The 25,011-nt window shown below is 33.9% G+C and overlaps 1 protein-coding gene across 14 annotated transcripts in view; it reads left to right on the top strand.

Annotated features, from left to right (window-relative positions):
- The window catches only part of IKZF2 (IKAROS family zinc finger 2), a 164,454-nt gene that overhangs the window by 88,202 nt on the left and 51,241 nt on the right, over positions 1 to 25,011 (top strand). For 12 of the 14 annotated variants that reach the window (XM_019838622.3, XM_019838617.3, XM_019838620.3 and 9 more), the window contains 2 exons: positions 16,661 to 16,927; positions 23,651 to 23,818. In XM_019838622.3, coding sequence (XP_019694181.1) covers positions 16,661 to 16,927; positions 23,651 to 23,818 — 435 coding nt within the window. The remainder of the gene's footprint in view (positions 1 to 16,660; positions 16,928 to 23,650; positions 23,819 to 25,011) is intronic. The other 2 variants (XM_019838625.3, XM_019838626.3) reach the window with 1 other exon arrangement.

Below are 25,011 nucleotides of genomic sequence, written 5' to 3'. Positions count from 1 at the left end.
CTTTGTATGGTTGAAGATATGCCATTTAAGCCTTACTTGATCTCCACATGGCTCTTTCTTCTTTTATTTTTTTTAATATTTATTTTGAAATAGAGTGTGTGACTAGGTGAGGGGCAGAGAGGGGTAGGAAGCAAGATCCAAAGTGGGCTCTGCACTGATAGCAGGGAGCCCCATGCATGGCTCCAACTCACGAAACGTGGTATCATGACCTGAGCTGAAGTCAGAAGCTCAACCTACTCATCTACCAAGGCACCCCTACATGGCTCTTTCTTAAATAATGTAACTCTATTTGCCAAAATTGAGCATAGTTAAAACTATGTCATATACTTTCTGTATTATTGGAAAAACTATATCAAGATTTTATTATATTCCCATTAACCTGGTAAATCTGTAATTCTGGTGTCAGCTGGGAGTGTAAAGCTTCATTAGTTTAATGAAGTTAGTTCAAAATTTGGAGAGAGAACTTTTTTTTCTCTTTGAGTATAACAAGTGGAACCAGATATTTGAAAATAAATTTAATCCTAAAATGCATGAAAGTACTACGCTGTACTGGGTATATATTTCTAAAATATTATTGCACAATTAAAGGAAAGCTATCTTGACATTAGGTAAAATAGTTACGCAACAGTTGTAAACTATTTAGAAATAGCACTATGAGGAAGAAACTAGAATTAATTCAAATGATAGTGTAAAGTAAAAAATATATATATATATATATATATATATATATATATATATATGTATGTATACACTTTACTCTTGCCAGGCACATATTGTTAACTTTGTTAAGGTGGCAGCTTTTGTGGTTTTAGTTTCAGCTTGTCCCAGAAGGTGTTGTTACACTGTGAAGGTGTTAGGCACTGTAGTAATGGAAAAGGAGATAAAATGGGAGGCTCGTGAAATGTCTTCTCATTTGGGCCTTCCTGGAGAAACCCAGTTTAAATTTCCGAGTGGTCAGCTTGACATTTTAAAGCAGGGAGAAGTTGTGTCATTATTTCTAGAATACTATGGTAGTTAGAGGAAAAAGATTTAAAGTTCATGGCAGTAATTGCTGACAGCTCCCACAGAATGAAGTGCTTTTAGTAAGCATGTGCTGCTTTGAAAAAAGGCAATGTACTAGGAGTGTGTAAGAGGACAGTGGGCTTTGAGATGGATGTGACAAAAATGTAGATTTGGGTATTCTTGTGTCCCTGAAATAATTTCATTCATTTTGAAGGTAGAAAGAAGTAAAATGACTTGTAATGGTTTGTGTACTAATGGTCTTCAAGCAGAGAAAGACTCTAGGCTTCTGAAACTAGCAACTGGTATGTTTTCAGTAACTGAAATTACAAAACCTTGTGGCTGCTTGTCCCAGAGAGCAAGGTAGCTGGTATCACTGGGCTTGGCACAGTCCATGTGAAGTGCTGAGGCAGTCCCTGCAGGAACTGCATTCCACCTCCCTGGAAACCTGCAATTTGCCTCTTAGTCCCAGATGGGGAGGAAGCTTGCAAACAGCCACAAGCCATGCATAATGGCAGGGTTTACATCCTACAGGGACAAAGCAGAAAAAAGGGAAAATTCAAAAGTGTCTTTATAACATTATTTGATTCAAGGACTTTATGCTTTTTGTGAAGGTTGTAGGACTCTTTTTTTTTTGAGTATGTTGTGTTTGTTTTGCTCTTTTTTTTTTCCTCCTGGATGCCAGCCAGTATTCAACTGAAGGAAATATATGGGATGGTACATTAATCACACTGTGCTTTTGCTTAAATAGCTAACATTTATTGCTTAATAAAGACCAACATCAACACATACCAACTAGGTTTCCAATATATATACTGTGTGTGTGTATACGTGTGTGTATATGTGTGTGTGTGTTGTGTGTGTATGTACATATATGTGTGTGTATATACATACACACACAACACACACATATGTAAGTGCACATTAACATTTAAACATGCTCTTACCTATGACCTTCAGAAATACATTAGGACATAGATTTAGGAATGCTGTTTTAAGCTAGAGTTTTTAGTTATATGATTTAAAATGGATCTTGTATGAACCTCAAAGTAGGAAGAGATTTTGTATAAAGAAGAGTATTCATTTTTATTATTTTTTATTTTTTTTTCAACGTTTATTTACTTTTGGGACAGAGAGAGACAGAGCATGAACGGGCGAGGGGCAGAGAGAGAGGGAGACACAGAATCGGAAACAGGCTCCAGGCTCTGAGCCATCAGCCCAGAGCCCGACGCGGGGCTCGAACTCACGGACCGCGAGATCGTGACCTGGCTGAAGTCGGACGCTTAACCGACTGCGCCACCCAGGCGCCCCAAGAAGAGTATTCATTTTTAAATGCTTCCTGAAATTTTTTCAGCTTCATTGAAGTATAACTGACAAATGAGATTGTAAGATATTTAAAGTGTACATTGTGATGATTTGATATATGTATACGTTGTGAAAGGAGTCCTCCCACCTAGTTAATTAACACATGCGTCACCTCACGTGTTTATCTTTTGTGTGTGTGAGAGAACATTTAAGTTCTACACTCTTATTAAATTTATATAATACAGAGTTAACAACAGTCACCATGCTATACATTAGAACCTCAAACCTTATAAAATCTCATAGCTGAAAGTTTGTACCCTTTTACTAATCTCTCCATCCTTCCCTCATCTTCTAGCCCCTGGCAACATACTTCTCTGATCTCTGTTTCTGTGAGGTTGACTTGTTTTAGATTCCCATATAAGTAGTAACATACAGTTGTATTGTCTTTCTCTTGCCAGCTTATGTCATTTGGCATAATGCCTTCAGTGTTTATTGACGTTGTTATAAACAGCAGGGTTGTCTTCTTTCTTATGGCTGAATAATATTCCAGTGTGTGTGTGTGTGTGTGTGTGTGTGTGTGTGTGTGTGTGTGTGTGTAACACATCTTTATCCATTCATTCATTGCTGGACACCTTGGGTTGTTTCCATATCTTGGCTATTGTGCATAAATAAATAAATAAATGGCATCAGATTCATAAAGGAAGAAGTAAAACTGAATTTACCTGTAGATGACATGTTATATACAGAAAACCCTAAAGAAACCCATCAGAAAAACTGTAGAACTAACCAACTCAGGTTGCAGGATACAAAATCATTGTACAAAAATCAGTTGTGTTGCTATATACAAACAACAAACTATCAGAAGAGATGTTGAGAAAACAGTAAAAAAAAAAAAAAAAAGCATGGGGGGGTGGGAAACAGTCTCATTTGCAGTTGCATCAAAAAGAATAATATACCTAGAGATAAACTAAACCAAGGAGGTAAAAGATCTGTAAGCTGAAAACTGTACAGATTGATGAAAAGAAATTGAAGAAGACATACATAAATGGAAATATATTCCATGCTGATGGTTGGAATGATTAGTATTGTTAAAATGTTATCCTGCCCAAAGTAATCCATATAGATGCAATGCAGTCTCTGTCAAAATTCTAATGACATTTTCACAGAAATAGGAAAAAAAAATTGTATGGAACCACAAAAGACCCTGAATAGCCAAAAGAGTCTTTGGGAAAAAAGAACAAAGCTAGAGGCATCACACTTCCTAATTTCAAACCATGTTACAAAGCTGTAGTAATGAAAACAGTGTGGTGTTGACATAAAAACAGACACATGGATAAATATAACAGAGAACCCAGAAATCACCCCATGTGTATATGGTCTATTAATTTACATCAAAGGAGCTAAGAATACACATAGGGAAAGTATAGTCTCTTCAGTAAATGATACTGAGAAAATTGGACAACAACATGCAGAAGAATGAAACTGGCCTCATATCATATACCATATACAAAAGTCAACTCAGAATGGGTTAAAGATTTAACTTTAAGGCCTGAAACTGTAAAACTCCTATAAGAAAACTTAGGGGGTAAGCTCCTTGACATCAGTCTTAGCAATGATTTTTTTGTATAAAGAAATTTATATTGAATACTAAATAGCTAACAGTTATTACCAATTACACAAATTATGTTTTTGCATAAAATTTCAAGTATAATCTGGTTGAATCCTAGAATCACAGGTACCACAGACTCCAGGGACCTCAAGAGCCTTGGCCTCAGGCAGATATGCTTTTAATTATTTTACCTGCACAAATAAGTCACATTATCTCCATTTCACAGTTAAGGAAACAAAGTCTCTAGAAGGTAACCTGCCCAGTTAGAGGTGACAGAGTTATGGTGTCAGCACTGAATCATAAGCTGAGAGAAGGAGGAATAAAACCCAGTTAGTATAGTCTACTTTTGACCTGACCAGAAAATATCAAGTGTTTTTAAATAAGTATATTTAAATGACTTAGGAATTCTTTTACATTTGAGACATGTAATAACTTACCTTTACAAGTTTTAAAAAAAGCTATTTGTATGCCCTGTATTTGGCATATCTCACTTGGTCTCTATGATACATAGAACTATGTCATCACTTTAAGAATGTTTCATGTACTTTAGTTACAAGCTTTAAAAAGCTGGCCAAAGGATGATCTGGAAATGGGAGCAGACAACTCATTGAATAATCAAAACTTCGGTTCACAGATTGAGGACATGCTTAAAGTAACCACTTCCAATTCAGAAGAAGCTTTCTTTTTGAAATAGTGATCTTATGAGAGTGTTTGATTATTTATGCTCTACATTTTGCAGTGAGATTTTGTAGTAGTATTATATTCTGGGAGAGGGCTTACCAGTTATTCTCACCACAGTATTTTACTGTGTGTAGTTGCTCATATATATAAAAAAGGTACACACACACACACACACACACACACACACACATATCCATATGTGCATAAATGTCACAAGTGCCATGGAAGCAGGGACTGTATCTGTCTTGTTCACTGCTGCATTGCAGGACCTGGTAGAGAGCAGATGCTAGTAATTTTGAATAGCTGAATAAGTGAATTCTAAGGAGTTTCCTCCTTCATATTGTGAAACACAGTCTGTTAATAAATTGACAGTAACTGTCTTTGAAATTACTGCTTTACAAGCGTTAATTCTCTTATATCTTATTCCTTTTTAAACTCTCTTAGATATTATTTTTGTTACTCATTGCATGTATGCATTTCAGAAAAAAATGGTGTCACTCAAACATGTATCAATGCCTTTTCTTTTCTTTATGATGGCCCCCAATGTTGAGTGCCATCTCTCTTCTCTTTATTGTAGAAAGTGTATCCAGCCTGTAAGTCCTATCTTAAATGCCTCTTCCCTCATGGAGCCTTCTGTATCATCCTGTGCTTCCCAATAGTAAACATCCCTGTACATTTATATTTATTTGATGTCCTACATTTTATGATGCACTTTCATATTTTATCTATTAATAAGTAAAATAGCTCTAAAGGTATCTATACACAATTGTATACAGCCCTACAAGCAGGTATTATCATTATTTTGATTTTACAGAAGAGAAAAATAGGACAGAGAGGTTTCTTAAGGTCCTGTGGCTAGTAAATGAAAGAACCTGGCCTTACACCCAAGGGGACTGAATCTAGGTCCACAGGCCATACTGCCCACTCTAAGTGATTGTATGCTTTCCCAGTCTTAGGAATTTTACATAGAGGATATTATCCTCAGTTTGCACAGTAGGAAACAGAGAGACATTAAGTGACTTAAGGTTCACATGTGTATAGAACTTAAACATGGGTATTTGAATCCAGCATTTCCATTATTCACTTAGTACCTCCTATGTTGCAATTATTATTTTTTTTTTACCTGTTAACATGTGTACTTTATATGACTATCTAAAATGTCAACTCATTAGGGGTATTATTTAAAAAACAAAAACAAAAACAAAATTGCTGCTGCTACATTGTGGAAGATAAGTATCTGATACTGATCTGTTAAAATTTGCTGGGTGGTTGTCCAGATTGTTTCCTTAATCGCCACTGTGAGTTTTCTCCTCTTTGTTACTATTTGATATATTTTACTGGGTATACATTTTTAACTGACCAGTCCTGCATCTCAAGAGAAATGTTAACTCTGCTTCTTTCACACAAGTAGTGAAGTATTTATGGAAGAACACCAGGGAAAGAGTTTCTGTAGCTTGATGTGAGTATGTATGTTCCAGATTTAAGAAACCGAGGATATGTGAACCCAGAGCATGAATAGCTGTTGAGTTCCTCTGTCACTTCAGTTCAGAGACTAAGTAAAGCTGCTGAAGTACGTCGCATGACTTTGGTTCTTTCCTCTGTTGCTGTTGCCCTGTAATAGAAACCCTGCTCCACTTCTTATCTGTTTCTCTTTAGCATGCCGGCAGCACTGCCTTCTGACCTGGTTTAAGCGTCCTTAGTGACCTCTGGCAATGCAATGTGTTGGGTCCCTTCTGGAATACGCCCACTCAGCTGGATTTTACAATAATGCTTTTACTTCTTACAGAAGTTTGGTTGAAAATTTGTACTCCCCTTATTAAAGATATTACTTCATAGTATAATTTGCTTCACAAACCTCCCACAGTTATGTTAAGCAGATGGTTGCCAAACACCAGTTCAAAGTAGATTGCTCTTATATGAAATAAAATCCATGCTCAGAAAATCTGGCACCATAAGCTGGTCTTCTTCCAACACAGGCTCTCAGACAAATTTCTCTTTACTCAAAGCTGGCACACTGCTACACCTGTATTAGACATGCATAAAAAATGGCACACACACATGTCAGATGCACACACTAATTCAGAGTTATTTTTCGTTAACATTAACATCCCCCCCCCTTTTTTTTCTTTACTGGTCACTAGTAACCACTTTGCTTTTGGTAACAGAAGGAAAACAGCAAAAATTTGTTCATCAGTGAGTTCTGGGTTCAGATTTGGCTCTGAATAGTTGTGTCACTTGGACATGCTTCACCCATTCTGAGCATCCTCATGTGTAAAATGAGGATAGTATTAGGTACTTCACAGAGTGGCTGTCATGATGAAATCAGGAGACATATTATGCACCTACAGTCTTTCCTGTAATACAGTGGTCTTTTCATCAAGGTTATGTTGATAATGTTTTATGTTTAAAACCAAATCTGTATTGATATATTTGTTTGTCCCCTGTAGTTAATTTATGCATGGTCTCTGTAACTTCAAAAGAGGGGTGCAATATGTAGATTAGCAACAGTCCAACAGTTACTGACTGTCTGGTGTATGTAAGGGTACAGTGATTTTACAACTGTGAATAAAGATAGCACTTCTTTTCAAGGATCCTATTCTACAGGGAATGTAGAGTGAAGACAAATAAATGAATGAAATCACTAGAATGTGCCTTTATGCTCAGGAAATACTTCATGAAAAAAGGTAGCAGATAAGTAGCTTTGAATGGCATGCTAATATTGATAGAAATAGGGAACGGATACCAGAAAACAATAATAGGAGCCAGCAAGAAACAAAGAGTAAGTAGAGATGTATAGGATGAGTTCCAGGAAAAATGGCTGGAAAATGACTGGAAAAAGTATGAACAACTAAAGGACTAATAATAGAACATATGGTGGAGAGCTATAGTGGAGCTGTCTTGAGAGTGTCCTTAAATTCCACACCAACACCTTTGTATTTAGTTTGTAGACACTGGACAGTCATTGAAGACATTTAGAAAAGTAATACGAGCTCTGCTTTAAGAAGATTAATCGAACAACTGAATATAATGGGGGATGAGTTGGGGGAATGGAAAGTGGCAAGAGACAGAAGAGAGACCAGTTAGAAAGCTGTTCTGGGTGAGATGGCATAGGTGATGTTAAGTTGTTCTGGGTTACATGAAAATGCAAAAAAGGAGATGGATAGGCAAGATGTGGCAGATATTGAATCTTTAGAACTTGGCTAATGAAGTCATTCATTTAAAGGATGGATAAAGGGATAGACTGTTGTTTGCCTGTGTTATTTCTATTTAAAGTAGGCTTATTTCCTCCACATTGTACATTTCTCATGAATAAGTAGTCTGCCAAAATATTGAAACTTCATCCTTGGGCTACAATGGTACCACTGTGTTGGGCTATGAAGGTATGTGGTTTGATGATGGGCATACTCTGTAAGATTTCATGCATTGTGGGAGACCATCAAGGAGTCAGGTGTCTTGCCTTCCTTTTTCTTTTTTTCATATAGAGAGGACACTTAGTTTGCACTTATTTTGTGGTGAAGACCCTTTAAACGTAAATGAAATACTACATGAGTTGCTCGTAGGTATGATTTATCTTTGTAACAATTGACACAAAACTGTCAAAACTTGACCACAAAGGAAGTCCTAAAATGCCATCCTCCATAAGCTGTTGGTTTAGAGATTAAAACTGATAATATTGACTTATTCCTCAAATGGCTGTCTTTACCTACCACTGATAAGTCATAGCATGTCATGGGATATAGAAAAAAAAGTGTCAGGTGGATAGAGGATTACATACTGACAAATTCTTCAGGAACATGGATCTACCCTTGCCTTAGGACCAAAGCAAACGTAAAAACTAGGAGGTAGTTGTTTTGAGTGGACAAATATGTTCCAAACTTGATAGAAAATATTAATTCAGTAGTTTCTTTTATGGAAACTTAACGTATTTTTATTTCATCTGTCCATTGTAGACTTGAATCCCTAGTATTTTTCAGCCAGTGGACATAGGTTTAATAGCATCTAAAAGATCTATTTGTCCATGAATGATATTTGTCCTAAATATAATACTATTACTATAATACTAATATTAGTTACTTGTTTAATTGTAGAGCCATTATCATGTCATAGAAAGATGGCTTAGCTAAGAGGGAGAAGATCTGAAGTTGATACTAGGTTTACTAACTTTGTGTTCTTAGAAAAGTCACTTAACAGCCATGCCTCCATTTGTTTTTCTGTAACTGCCCTACCTATCATTCCTTGTTGAGTATCAGTTGAAACAGAGTATATATTTTGTAAATAATAAAGAATTGTAATAAGTTGCTATTTTTCTGTTGCTATTACTATTAAAAGGATTCTGTATCCTTAGTGTAAAGAGATTAGTCTGCAGTTTTCACGAACATCAAATGTCATTTTTCCCATTGTTCAGATGATGCAGATGGGTAAATCAAAGTAAACAAATATCCCAAGGTTCCACAATTAGTTAAGTGACAGAAGGGGACGTAAAGAGTCCGGTTTCCTGCCTTCAGGTACTTCAGGTACAGGGAAACTTTCTATGATACTGTTCTTAGAATAAAAGTATTTCAGAAATCAGCACTGTCTTGATTTAGTTCTTGTAGGTTTAAAAAAAAACCCCATAATCTTACTTTATTAGAAAGAGAGGGTGGGGAGGAAGAGAAAATGTGGTGATGTGATGTACATATTGAGAATGCTACCCATAAATGGCTCAGCTGCAGTTTGGCAACACCAGTGTCTGCACTTGTCCAACCATTTATAAAACAAATACTTCAAGGATGTTGTGAGGGAGCTGTTTTGTGAGGCTTACACATTTATTTATTCACAGTTGAAAGAAACAAAAAGTGGATACTGTGTGAAATTTTGTTGAGATTTTTACAAAACGACTGCACCTACCTTAAAATATTTTTTTTGTGTGTGATTTTACTTTAGTTGTTTAGACTGTTGGTGAATTCTTAGTAAATAATTGTGCTTTACATCAGAGTTTTGAAGGCAGTTTGTTTTTCTAACACATTATTTAAAGAGCTGCTGGGCTGTTAACATGGATTTAATCATGTTTGGTGTTTGTGTTTCAATAGTTTAAATGAGAGAGAGTTAGCTCAGAAGCAACTTCCATAGACTATTAGATAGACATATTGATTCAATTAGTGTGTATAACACCACTTCAAGTAGCTGGCATAGATGGGGAGAAATTGATGCTTGTAAGTAATAACACCCCTTAAGTGTCCTTTTGAATTCTCACACAACAGAAACCAAGCATATAAAAAGTCCACTTACATATCATACCTATATTCCCCCCCCTCCAATTTAGTAATTAAAAAATGGCTTTAGTTACCTTTTGTTCATCATTGTGAAACAAATATTTCTTTTAACTCAGAGTATTTACTTCCTTTAAAAATTAAAAATTGAAAAAATATTATTGGAAACTAAACAGATATAAATCACTGATTTGATGTTAACTAATCTAGAAAGCCTATTTTACACTCCATTAGATTAATGAATATCATATCCTTTCAAATACAGCAAATAAATCATAATCCCTTTGCATTATTTTCCAAACTAGGAATTTTAATAATCTGTTCATGGATTAGTAAAGTCAAGTCATACTAATAATAATAATATTTTAAGTTGTAGAAAGTTTGAGATATTAAAAATATTTTAATAATGATATTTTAGGTTCTGATTACTATGGTATTTCCCAAGCCTGGCATTTTAAAATGATAGGATTATCTGTTACAACCACATAATAAGGATCAGGATAGAATTTATTTATTCAATTTGGTAATACAAAATTAACTGAGTATATTTCACCATCCATATTAAAAATGATCTTTTTCCCCCAAATTGTAAAAGGTGAGAACTTTAGTATTTGAAGACATTAGTTGCCAGACATTGTGAAATCATATGCTATCTTACACAAGTGGGTGACTTGAGGAAGACATGGAGTAAAAAATAGTAAATGTCCAATTTCTAAGGAAGAGCCTCTTTCCATTTATGTACTATTCAGGTCAATAAATTTATTATGCAACCAAATTATATATGTTAGTCATGAACTCTTTCGTGACCTGTTTCTGAGTATGTATTATCCTGTTAATATGGATTTCTTATTTAAGTTAATATTCATCATATTTTAAACTTTCATAATTTTAGCAAATTATTAGGCAAGCAGCCTGTACTTAATATTTGCTAGTTCATTTATTTCATTTAAAAACTTTTTTTTTTAATTTTTTTTTTCAACGTTTATTTATTTTTGGGACAGAGAGAGACAGAGCATGAACGGGGGAGGGGCAGAGAGAGAGGGAGACACAGAATCGGAAACAGGCTCCAGGCTCTGAGCCGTCAGCCCAGAGCCTGACGCGGGGCTCGAACTCACGGACCGCGAGATCGTGACCTGGCTGAAGTCGGACGCTTAACCGACTGCGCCACCCAGGCGCCCCTAAAAACTTTTTTAAATGTTTTATTTATTTTTGTTGGGGGAGAGAGAGAGAGAGAGAGAGAGAGAGAGAGAGAGAGAGAGAGAGAACGAGTGGGGGAGGGGCATAGAGAGAAAGAGAATCTGAAACAGGCTCTAAGCTCTGAGCTGTCAGCACAGAGCCTGATACGGGACTCGAACTCGTGAACTGCAAGATCATGACCTGACCTGATGTCAGACACTCAACCAGCTGAGCCCCTCGGGTCCCCTAGTTCATTTATTTTTAAAGAGAATTCCGTTTTGGTCTTTGTTTCATATTGGTTGAGGTGGGTGAATTCTAGAGGTGTGATATCTATGAGTGTGTGTAACAATGTTGTACATTTTATTTTCCATTTCATTTTTAAATGGTATATATGAAGTTTTGAACTCTCTTTTTAAATTTTCATAGTAAAATAATAGTGGTAAGGAAATTTTTGTTATAAAACATACTGAATTAAAATAGTTTTTAAAACAGCTTCACAAAATAACGTAATTTTCCCCATTTGATTTTCTGCCTTTTTTCCCATAGTAATCTGTATCTGTTTACTCTTATTCTTACTGAGTTTACTCTTATCTCTTATTCTGAATACTCTTATTCTTCTATCCCTTTATTTAATACCCTATTAGTGAATGAAAGGCAAGTTTAGTGTAACTTTATCATTCACTATTATGTATCTTGAAACAAAGATAATTATGAAGCTTTTGAGTGTAGAGAGCCTAGTATGGTTACTGAAGAAACTTTTATAATTGAAAATTGTTTAGCCTGGGAGTCACTTATAAGCCCCTGCGTAAGTCTCTTTACTTCTCTGCATTGCTGTGATCATCTGTAATTGGAGGCAATTAAATTGTGTGTTTTTGTAGCATCTATAAGCTATATTCTGAAGTTCAATAGTACTTTAAAATCATAAAGAAGAGGAGGGAGTTTGCATTTTGAAGCAACTTTTTGCTTAAAGATGTATGTGGTACTTTTTGTCCTGAAATACATTCAGAGCTTCTTCTACATAAAATTGAACATAAAAATATTTTTATTGACTATTGTTTGACCTGTGTTTATAAACCTCTGAGTCTACTAAAAAAAAAATCATGATTAACGTTTTCATGATCATTAATGCTGTAAAATTTGACATTTCCTTTTTTCAACTGTAAATCATCTCCTTTAACTTAAGAAAAAAAGATGCATATATTAAGCATCTTTATTTTGTTCATTGAATATTTTGAAGTATCTATATATTATAGTTATTTGTGACTACAATATTGAATGACAATGAATGAATTGATCAAATAATTAAAATCTTATTTCACATCCCTTTCATTGCTAATAATTTGTTCTGACAAAATATGGTTCTTACTAAGCAGTTACTGTTTGTCATTATAGAACAATGTGTATAAATTCCTATGGATACTAAGAATGTAAAACTCAGGTATAGCAAGGAAACGAGCTTGAAAAATAATTCTTGGTGTTGAGATTTGTAATGAGATATCATTTTGCTCACAGTAACAGATTCTCATCTTCATAGAAATTATCTTCCTGTTACCAAATTATAAAAGAAATACCATATAATGAAGCATAAAAATTTAATTTCAAAGATTTGATAACAAATGTACTATGAATATTATACAATGCTTAATAGTTATAATAGCTTTATATATTATAGCTATAAATAATCATATATCTTTCATTGATACATAAATTATAATTTAGGGTGTATATAAGTTTACTGAACACATGAATTTAATCATTAATGACTTAAAATATAGTGTCTTGCATTAATTGGAAACATCTTAAATAGAAAAAAAATTTGTAGGGAAATTTATTTTATATTCTTTGAGTAAGGGAATTTTTCTATTCAACAATTAAAATTCAAAGCCTATTTTAATTGCTTTTTATCCTAAATTTCAACCTAATTTTAGTAGGGCAGACTAAATATTAGTTAGGATGGGATTTTGTTTGTACTTAGGCCAACATAGGTATATAAAATTTAATCTGATATGTATATATTAAAATGTGCTGCATTTATTGACTTACTATATCAGTGAATGTAAATTACTGTATTTACTATAGCAGTAGTGTATACATTCATACATGATATAATCCCTTAGAGTATAAGACTGCTAGAGAAAAGATTGCTAGGGTTTACCATTTCTTCTGTATTTTAGTTCTAACAAATGTATGCTTTTTTGAATATTCAGTTACATTCCTCTATAGACAAAGTTCTAACTATAACTTTAATATACAATAATTTTTAATGACATTTTATCCATGTTTGGTATTATGTTTTGATGTATGTATTATAATATTATTAAGGGAAAAGATAATATAATATCAAGTCATATTCTTCATAATTCTGTGCTGTTTTGAAATTTAAGAGGCCCATATTTTCAGACTCAGACCTACACTTTTTTTTAAAGAAATAGAAATATTTTTTCCATCTCTCATTTTTTTTTAATGTTTTATTTATTTTAGAGAGAGAGAGAGAGAGAGAGAGAGAGGCAGGCAGAGTGCAAGCGGGGAGGGGCAGAGAGAGAGGGAGACAGGGAATCCAAAGCAGGCTCCAGGGTCTGAGTGGGGCTCTAACTCACGGACTGTGAGATCATGACCTGAGCCAAAGTCGGCCGCTTAACCAACTGAGCCACCCAGGCGCCCCTCAGACCTACACTTTAAGGTACATTTCTTCAGTCTTGAAATGGAATGTTGGTAGACTTTACATTCATTAAATGTAGCTGATCAGATGTTGACCAGTTCAGGAATATGAATGATGGCATTGCTGTGCAGTTTATAACCTTTAGTACATCACTTAAACATGTGGGACAATTTGCTCACAGATTGGAATATGAAGTCATGCTATATAAAGTCATACTCTTAATTTATTTTCTTAACTTTTTCTTTAAGTGGGAGTTATGTGGGACTACATAGGGCAAAAATTAGTGTTTTACTTTGATTAGAATAACCTTTGTTCCCAGGGGGAAAAATCATGGAAAAATTTCTTGAATATGGAAAAACTTATTGAAGCAAAATACAGAATCTAGAAATCATAATTGAAAACTTTAAAAAATCAAAATGTAAAATTAGTGTATATGCTCCCAAGATACCCTTGAGTAATAAGATTAACCAGTATTTTTGCAAAAATATAACACATGGGGCTGAGTTCCTTTGTATATATAAAGCATTTAAATTCAGTGAGCGTAGACCAACAACCAAGTAGAAAAATGGGCAAAGAACTTTCATAGACAAATCCCCCAAAAATTCCAAACATTTAAACATGTATGTCTATAGATGCTCAACTCCACCTTAAAAAAAAATACAGATTAAAATCTATGGTAAAATACCAGTTTTTATCTATCAGATTGACAGTTCAATGTGATATTATATAATAATGTCTATACTAGCAATAAACCATCTTAAACTTCTAACAGTAGAGCCTAGGAATAAATTATATTGATAAAATAGATTCTATGCAGGCATTAAAAAGAACACTGTGAATTTCTGTGTACTAATATGGAAAAATTAAACAGATATTATTAAATGAAGAAAGCATAGTTAAGGTTAGGTAAATTGTACACTCCTGTTTGTGTAAAAAGACTATCATCTATAAACACATACACACACACACACACACACACACACCTATACTTCTGAATTAGAAAATAAGGATAATGGTTGCTTTTGAGAATATAATGGGATGGTGAATTTTGGAGAGAAAAGGATGTAATTTTCATTTTTTATCTTTACTATATTCATGTATTTTTTAAACATATAAAACAATTCTAAAAAAAATCTTCACTTACTAAAACATCTCAGTGGATACTGCCTGAAAACCTCCTAGATGCCACATGTTTTTTGAGCATGTTGGGGATGTTAAGATGGACGAAATAATGTCTCTACCCTTCTCAAAAACCAGTCAAGTACTACTGATTTGTAAATAGGGTAAAACTCAATGTAGTATATTTTCTGTTAGAGATGGGGCCAAGAAGTCTGTAAAATCTTTTGTAGATCTCAGAGTAGTTTACATACTATAATTGATCTTCACAAACTTTATGGAATAAACAGAGCATTATCTTTCACCAGAAGAATAATAGTTAAGCCCATTTTCTGTATTTGTTTACTTAATGTTCACATCAGCCTGAGAAAGTGGCTACCATTACCATCCTCATTTTGTAGAGTACATGGAGAATTCAAGTATCATGCAGAAGGCGACACTGCTTATAGTGAGTGCCAGAGCTTGTATTCAAATCCAGGCAGTCTGGTTATGGGATCCTTACTCTTACTAGCTAAACTATTCTACTTAAATTTCATTTTGAAGTTTGAATTCATTTGTAGTTTGCAAACAAAAGACAACAGATTCAGAGGTTAAATATTCAGTTCAAGATTATACTGCTAATAAGTGTCAAAGCCAGTCCTAGAGCTATGGTCTTTGGACTAAACACAGTGATCTCATTTTGCACCATGCTGCCTCTGTTCTTAGGGGAGTTCCAAGGAGGGGAGCAGGGGAAGAGCCATTTTGGTAGCACTACCTGTTTAAAGTACTAATAACAAATCACAGAATATGTGGTTTCTCTAAGAAAGCTGCAGTAAAAAGAACTTACTTCCTTTTTATGAATGTATTTCCTCCATTCAAGTAGTACCAAATAATTTGTTTTGCTCAGGAACGCTGATATGATTTCTTTAGAAATTTTCAAGATCACTGGATAACAAAACAAAACAAAACAAAACAAAACAAAACTGGTATTCATTTAAAGCCTGTTTCTGCTTTGTGAAAAGACTTTGTCAGCAATCCAGAATGAGGGTTGTGCTAACAAAATTCCAACTTTTCTGTGGGATGATCCAAAAACAGCAAACAGAAGGCATTAAATTTCTTAACAGTCACAAGTGTGTGCATGCACGCTATGCCATTCCTGTCATTCACTGCTTTTTAGTGTGCATAAAGTTGGAATACTTTGATTTGCAGACTAATATGTTCCACGGAGAACTTTTTTTTACATAAAAAAGTAGCTTACAAGCATATGAGGTCTGTGCACTCTGCCTTACATTTCTATAGCTCCTCATTGAATATATGTTTTCAGTCTCATTTTAAGATACTTGCCTTGACAGTATGCCTTCATACATCTAAGACATTTGCTTAAGATCCCAAGTAGTTTCTCTTACTCAGTTCTGAAGCAGGTTTACACAAGTACTCTGATGTGAAACCTAATGTGAAGTATATTCATACAATCATATGATTGTTAAATTAAGAAGAGGCTGACTGCATGGCTCAGGGGGTTAAGCAATATCTCATCTTGTTTCTTGCAGAATCCTACCTGAGTCTCAAAAAGTAACAAACTCAAAAGCCAATACCAGAATTCAAGACTTGCTTAAAAAATATATAAGTTAAAGAAAGAAATATATGCAGAAATAAAGTGTCATTCTGTTTACCTAGAGCTTTTCTGAACCATCTTTACTTTCATGCTAAAGTCACTAAAATATCTTAGAGCACAGTATGTGTGGACATTGCATTGGTGTTGGCACATGCAACATCTCCATCCATGTTGATATAATGGTACTGGGTGGAGAAGCAGTGTAGATAACAACACATAACCTGCATTTTAAATGTCTTCATTTCTCTCTCTCTCTCTCTCTCTAATTACAGCAAATTCAGTAAAACTAGAAATGCAGAGTGATGAAGAGTGTGACAGGAAACCCCTGAGCCGTGAAGATGAGATCAGGGGCCATGATGAAGGTAGCGGCCTAGAAGAACCCCTAATTGAGAGCAGCGAGGTGGCTGACAACAGGAAAGTCCAGGAGCTTCAAGGCGAGGGAGGAATCCGGCTTCCGAATGGTAAACTGAAATGTGACGTCTGTGGCATGGTTTGCATTGGGCCCAATGTGCTTATGGTACATAAAAGGAGTCACACTGGTAAGCAGCTGAAAGAATAACCTGATGACTGCCTGTGACATCTGATGTTGATATTACCTGACATCTATTCTCTTTCCTTTTTATTCAGGGGTGGCAGTGGTGAAACTACCTTTTCAGAATTCTGCTAGTATTGGATTGCTGAAAAGCAGAGAGTAGCCTGGGTCTTGACTTCCAGCCTTCAAATCTGAATAGCATATCAGAAAAGAAGTTTGGGATTCAGTTTCCACAGTTCTTAATATAGCAATAATATGATAAGGGTTCAAAAGGTATAGGAGAATCTCATTGTGTAACTTAATCCTTTTGTATTTCTATAAATATTTTACCATACCCATGGGCAGGTAATATAGTTTGCTAGCTAAGAGTTTATACTATAAAATGGTACTCATGCATTTATATAGAGGTGGATCATTTTCACCTTATCTGGTTAACTTCTTGGAATACAATTTCCAATCAATCTTTGCCTACCATGGGTCTCTGTATTAGGGAGATACTTTCCCTAGTTCAAGGTGTTACCATCTTCCTGTGATACTTCTTTTATTATAGCTCCTGCGAAGAGATATGTAGGGTGTAGTATAGTATAGCTAGAGTGGTGAGTATGCTGGCAGGAATGTGCAATCATGGAATAGGGTAAGGAAAGAGACCTCAGATTAATTTAATATATACTTTTTGACATTTGTGTAATGTAAAAGACAGCTAAATGAGGAGAAGTCTTTATTTAAATCTCTCTATAAATTCTTTGGCAAAATGAAAAAAAAATTTTAATTAAAAAAATGAGATTATAAGGGGCGCCTGGGTGGCGCAGTCGGTTAAGCGTCCAACTTCAGCCAGGTCACGATCTCGCGGTCCGTGAGTTCGAGCCCTGCGTCAGGCTCTGGGCTGATGGCCTGTTTCCGATTCTGTGTCTCCCTCTCTCTCTGCCCCTCCCCCATTCATGCTCTGTCTCTCTCTGTCCCAAAAATAAATAAACGTTGAAAAAAAAATTAAAAAAAAAATGAGATTATGTTAAGAAAAGCAGACAGTTAACTCTTAAAAAAGTTTTAAGTTCATATGAAAATTGATATAAAGATAATGATACCTTTAGCTATAATGCCAAGTAGTATTATATAGCAAAATATTAATCACTAATACTCAGAGTTTTTAAATATGGTACTCTTTGGAAGAGACATAAATCATAATGAAGTTGGTTTAAAAGATTTACTTCTAAGTAATCAATTTAATTAGTAGCTGCTTAAAATATGAAAGATACAAGATACACTGAAGTCTTTCTAGTCCAAATCTATCATTTACACATGAAGAAAGTGAAGCCCCAAATAGTCAAATGATTTGTCCATTATCTCTTATGTGGTTATGACGCTAGAACCAAGGTTTCCTGATGTCCAGACTGGTTTTGTCCAAATATACCAAGCTCAGTATCTTCAATGCACCAACGTTTTCTGATGAGATATGACCCTAAGGCTGATATCTTAAAATTTATAGTAAGAAGTTACACATTAAAATCAGTGTTATCTTAATCAAAATCATCAGCTTTGGAACCTGTACCCTTATTCCAACTATACAGTTACATGTTTAGTTTTTGCTTTGATTTTAATTTCCTTTTTAAACGGCATATTTTAAAAATATTTATATTACTAGTACAAATGTTTTTTACCTTAATTGAAAAAAATTTCTTCCCAGGGTGCCTGTGTGGCCCTGTCAGTTAATCCAACTTTGGCTCAGGTCATGATCTTGCAGTTCATGAGTTCAGGCCCCACATTGGGCTCTGTGCTGATGACTCAGAGCCTGGAGCCTGCTTCAGATTCTGTGTCTCCCTTTCCCTCTGCCCCTCCCCTGCTTGCACTCTGTCTCTCTCTCAAAAATAAATATTCAATTAAAAAAAATTCTCCTAGGAAAGTTAAAAGATCAGGTTTGATATTTCATAATAAAAATATGAAAAGTCTATAAAATAATGACTCTTCTTTTCTTCTATGCTCATTAAGTAATGTTAATTGCAGTTCTAAAAGAAGAGTTCTACACAGTTATTATGTATTCATTATCTCACAGTGATTATATTGAGGAAGATAGCACCCATTCAAATGTGTAACTTTCCCCTTCTAGCAACATATAAACAAAATTAGTATAATGACTTTTCATTTGAATTGCATATAGTGTGCATTTTAAGGCTGAAAAGTACACTAACAACAACTTTTTTGTAAGATTTCTAATAAACCTCTTATGGTCTGAGTCAAGGAAATTGAAAGAACCTGAGTATGCTCTATTGAGTATTTAGGTTAATCAATGTTTCACTGTATCTGCAGTGATTGTCATGAGGATTGTTGGTTTGTAAACACAAAAGTAGTTTCATACCTACTCTACTGTTCATTTGATCTTTACTACTATAGCAGCATTGAATTATTTTGATTCTGAAAATCCTGAAATTGACATGGAAAATGTTTTTAGTTATACAGATTTCTGGAAGGTCTATGAATATGGGATTCACTCAACTATTAAAGGCAAGGAGAATGGGCAAAATAGCTATTTAAAGTCCTCTTGCAACTCAGTGAACTTTTATTGTTAATAAATGTTTATTGGAGTATTGTAAACATTATACTTCCCTCAGATCTGGAAAGTTTTTGTTAAAGTTAATAGCCATTCTTAGAGGAGCTTGGGATACCTGCCACACATTGTTGACCTTAAAATTGTGATGTATCTTTACATTTACTATGTTTATATGTATTTCTGATGACTCAGTTTATACATCTGAATGGGTCATGACATTTTCAACTCCATTTTAATACTATTCAAGAACAGAAAGTCTATTTGTGAATTTTAATTTAAACTAGATTGAAAAAATGTGGTCAGGATCTAGTCATTAACCAAATGTTTTCTCATTAATACCATGAACTACTGTCTTCATTCTAGAACTTCCCCCTCTTACCAATTATTTACAGCTAGTATAAAAGGCGTGGTCTTAAATTTTTAGAAAGCCTTTAGGAAACATGTTTGTGTGTTTAGCTCATAGAATATCTAATATAAAATTGATAGTGAAAAAAGCTACACAACCACCCAGTTTACTAAAATGACATGGAGTATCATATCTAATTCACTTCTTCTTCTTTCTCTTTCATACTCTACTAAAGTACCAATTCCAGTGTCTTACAAATGGCTTTGTGTTATTTCATTGGTATTGCTACTTTAGTAGGTAATCAGGTAATATTGTCATCGGATACTCCAGGCACTCTTCACTGGGATATAGGCAGAAGAAGTAGGGGTAGTAAATCAATTCATGCACAAACATAAATTGATGTGGACATTATAAATACAGTCTTTCCTTAACTTTGCCCTTATTTGGGGTAGAGTACTCCCAACTTTGTAACTTTAAGTTTTAAGCACATTATTTTGTACATTGTAGCTTTGTGGAACCATTCTCTTGCTCCAAAGCCCTCTCAACAGGTGCTTGGGATTTTTCATATTTGTAGGTGGTTGTTCCATCCAACACGGAACACCCTCTTTCTTTGATTTACGAAAGCAAATTGATGCATGTATATTTGTATTTCAATTGGATATTTAAACACAGATCTAGAAATATGTGTTTATGAAAGTATATAAAATATTGAAATATAATTTCAATGGATAATAGATAACTTCATTCTGGGAATAACCACAAAAAGGTCCTTGAGTAGATTAAATTAAAAAACAAAAAAATAAAACAAGAAGCAGATTGAGAATGGAAATGAATGATAGCATGGCTACATATTAATTGTTCTCCTGGATTCAGAGTTGTTAATCCAGACTTTTGTGCCCACCCATGGGGGAATTAGTTATCACAGATACAGTAGCCTACTTGATTTTTTCAATTGAATTACTGTATAGTGAATTCAGTAAATTTGTGATGTTTTCCTGAAGTTTGCTTTTATTTATATCTGAAGAACATGATTAATATATTTTCAGACAAAGTCTAAACTAATTCTAAAAGGACTAGTTGATTCAGTCTATTATTACAGAGAGCAAATTATTTAAAAAAATAATTGAGATGTGTTGTTTCAAGTAACATACACAATATGGGTAGCTAAGTGAAGCTTTTACTTAAATATCAGATCATTTTCCACATATCTCATAATCCCAATTCAAGACTTAATTCATGTAAAGCGGATTATTTCTAAAAGCTTCATCCAATTGAAATAAAAGTGAATTATTATCATTGCCCTTTTCCTCTTATCACAAATGGGAACATGACTTGCTACCTTCATCATGCCTTTCTTTATTTCCCATGGCCATGGAATATAGTTAGCAAATGCCTCCCATGTAAGACTTACATACTCAGCAACAGACAATATTTCCTGATATACCTAGACCTCTTTTTATTTCTCTGACCCCTTTAAGGATGATCATATAAATTCAGAAATAATTCTTACTAAAAATATTAGAAGATATCTGGAATATTTTGTAAATGTAAAAATGAAATTATCCTGTCATTCATTAGTCTCATATACTCAATTAGATGAATTTTAAAATTCTTTTTAAAGCTAGTTATTATTTTATTTATTTTTCTTTTTTGATTAGTATTACTTGGAATGACAAATTCAGTAGTCTAAATTAGGAATTTTTAAATATTTCACTTGTAAGAGGCTTAATGAAAATCTAAGTTAGCATGTTTGAGGAGTATATTCTAAAGGCAAACATGATTTCAAATGTTTTTGTTTACCAAACTAATTTAATTTATTTTAAAGTTATGGCACACTAATTAGTTACTTGCCTGGAAGACCCTACATAGAGAGATTTCAAAAGTAAAATCAAATATTTGGAGTGAAAAGTATAATTTCCATTTGCTATTTTCCTATGGTATAAAAATTTTTACAGAGAAAGTGCCTCTTTCTTTTTAATTAGTAATTCCGTGGCAGGGGTGGGGAGTAGAAAATCCTGATTTTAAAAAGCTATGGACTGCTATTTCATTGAAAAAAATGTCAATGAATTAAATTGTGTGTGTGTGTGTGCGCGCGCGCGCACATGTGTGTAAAGATGTACCAATTTTAGATTTATTTTAAAACTTTTATTAGTTTGTGAGACTTCATACAAGAGGTTTCTTGGTAAAGTATTTCTCCTTTAAGCAGTATTTAGCATTGATTTAATTGTCAGTTTTATCAAATGAATCAAAGAAATGAAATAAGATAAAATTTAAGGTAACCATAACATAAATTATTTTCACTTAACACACCAGCACAAGGACTTTTTCATAAATTAGCTCAGAAGATCTCCTGTAAGAAAAACCTTAACCCTTGCTACACAAACACAGGTTATATATTTTTTTTCCCTTGGTATATATCATAAAAAGTTCCAAAATGAGCAAGTAGTAAAAAATTTAAGATAACACCTGATGTATCACTCAATGTCTTTAGGTATTATAACAAATCTATATGATAGAATATGCAGTGGCAGCTGCAAGAAAATGGCCAAAGTTTATCTTCTTTATGCCTCCTACCTTCCTTTAATAAAAAGAATCACTGAATTTGCATTAAAGGCCTCACCCAAATATTGAGGTTTCCTTATTCACTATTTACAAATCTTTCAGTTAAAGATATAAAACATGACAATTCAGTATAAATTTTTAGGTATTAAAATTATAATCTTCATCTAATCTCAAATACAGAAATAGTACAGTTAAACCAAAAGTGCATTGTTTTTTTTTTTTAACTTTCTGTTCTAAACTTTGAGCTTTACTATTTTGTACTATTTAGGTACTAATTTATAATTTATTTCATGAATATCTTTAGAGACTGGCAAACTTAAAATAGCATTTTCTTCATGGTTTGACCGTACTTGCCAATTTTACTGCTTCCTCAACTGTGTATTTTTATGTTCAGTGACATTTGTGACAGCCAGTTGACCCAATAGACTAAACTGATAATTTTGGCTTGAACAGTTTTATAGTGGTATCCAGTAATAGGAGAAAAGAGAGAAAAGATTTCTATAAAATTATTTTCACAACAAAATTAATACAGGAAATGTCTGGATTAATAATTTTCTTTGGATTTTCACTGTTTATATCGGAAATTTTTCCAAAGCTTTCACTGTTAGTGACTAGGAGAATCGAGAGACCTGGGGCCTGGGTGAAGCTTTAGAGATTTTGTGATAATGAGCTTTGTTAACCTGGTTCATTCGTTGAACTTTTTTGGCCCCCTGGTAATAAATCATCAGCTAAATGAAAGAGTTAGACTAAAGATGCCCTCCAGGCCAAACTAAAATTTCTGTAACTTTAAAAGAGATAGTGTGGCACAACAGAGCAAGATTTTGTTGTCCAACTAAGCAAGATTCAGTTATCAGTTTGAGTACTTTTTAGCTCTGTGACTATAATCAGATGCTTTGATACTTGAACTTCAAGTTCTTCATTTGTAAATTGAAATTACAGATACCTAATTAGAAATACAAGGATTGAAACATTCTCTGTAAAGCAACTAGTAAAGTCAGTAAAGTGGTGGCACTTAGTTGTTCAATCAGTGGTCAGTGCTATTGCTGATTCTTTTGAGTCAGTGACAGGAATCCTGTAAAATTTATATAAAGAGAGAGAACGGTGCTTGGCCTGAAGTTTAAGGCTTTGGTATTAGCAAATTTTAGTTAGATAAAGTTTAGAAGACTTACAGGGGAGAATATTCTCAGCACAGAGAACCTAGCACCGATTAGTAGTCTACAGCAAACTGGTCACTTGCGTGTAACCTACTTGATCTTTTCTACCTCTTTTCCTTTTGGCAGGTGAACGTCCCTTCCACTGTAACCAGTGTGGAGCTTCTTTTACTCAGAAGGGAAACCTTTTGAGACACATAAAGTTACACTCTGGAGAGAAGCCGTTCAAATGTCCTTTTTGTAGCTATGCCTGTAGAAGAAGGGACGCCCTCACAGGACACCTCAGGACCCACTCTGGTAAGTGTCACTGACTCTTTGAGAAGAAAGCTAAAATACGAGAATTCAGCAAAGTGTTAAAGAATGATGCAGAGTAACTTACAGCTTTGGTATATGGCTAGGAATTATCTAGACAATATTTTTATTTGTGTACACTGAGTAACTGATAAATCTTGCAAGATGCATATGGCCCTTCCTTTTTTAGACTCGTAGACTTGGCAAAAAGGAGCACTGTCAACTGAAAAGTCTCTTATTTTAAGCCATTGAAGTAAGGAAACAAGTGTTCTATGGATTTTCTGTGATTTTTAATTTTATAATTATTAAGTCAGTATAATTAATAATTTATAATATATAAATTAATGTATAATTAATTCTGTAATTATGGTTAACCCAGGATAATAGAAAATCTAGTAAAATATCATAGTTACATACTGATACCACCATAGAGGAGATGAAAGCTGTGATATTTTTCAACTGATATAGTGCCCAGTCTGGGAGTGGGAAATCAAACATCACTATTTTTAAACTTGAAAATATTATGCTCATTAGCAAATTGGCTGTGGTGTATTTTATATTTCATTTAAACGCTCCTTGTTTCTTTAACTCTCAAAATACAGTCATTGGATTTTCTCTGAAACATTTTTCTGCTTCATAAATCATCATTAGAAAATCTAGAGTAAGTGTGATATTTTTAAAATGCTAGAATATAGTACATAAAAGAGAAAGAATGATTAGAAATCTGAATGAATCTCATTTGACTTTTAGCATGAATTGCCATAACCAAGAAGTTAAAGGTGGAAAATTAATATAGAGTACTCTCCAGCCAGTTTTATATCCTTCTGTCCATAGTGACATATTAAAATTTAATTTTAATATGAAGATATGATGGAAGTGATATTTTCATCTACATTGACAAATTGTATTAAAGAGTGCTGTGGATTGTGAGGTAATACTTGTATTATCTATTTTTACATTTTTTCCTATTAATCCTTAAGGCCTTATTTTTTAACATGAATGTGAAATGTATAAAACTAATTTAGATATTAACTTGTCAATGTGGAGCAGTTGTAGAAAAATGAAATTAATTCAAACATTAAAACAAAATATTTTAAGTATATATAGTTACTTGCCTCCCTGACTCATAGCAATTCCCTTATTTCTAACCATGACATTTTATATTTTAAATTATGCTATGAAAATTACATCTTTATTAT

The sequence above is a fragment of the Felis catus genome, chromosome C1 (genome assembly GCF_018350175.1).
Source record: "Felis catus isolate Fca126 chromosome C1, F.catus_Fca126_mat1.0, whole genome shotgun sequence".
Lineage (NCBI taxonomy): Eukaryota > Metazoa > Chordata > Mammalia > Carnivora > Felidae > Felis > Felis catus.
Note: the sequence above shows the minus strand (reverse complement) of the source record. Positions and strands in the feature narration are given on the sequence as shown.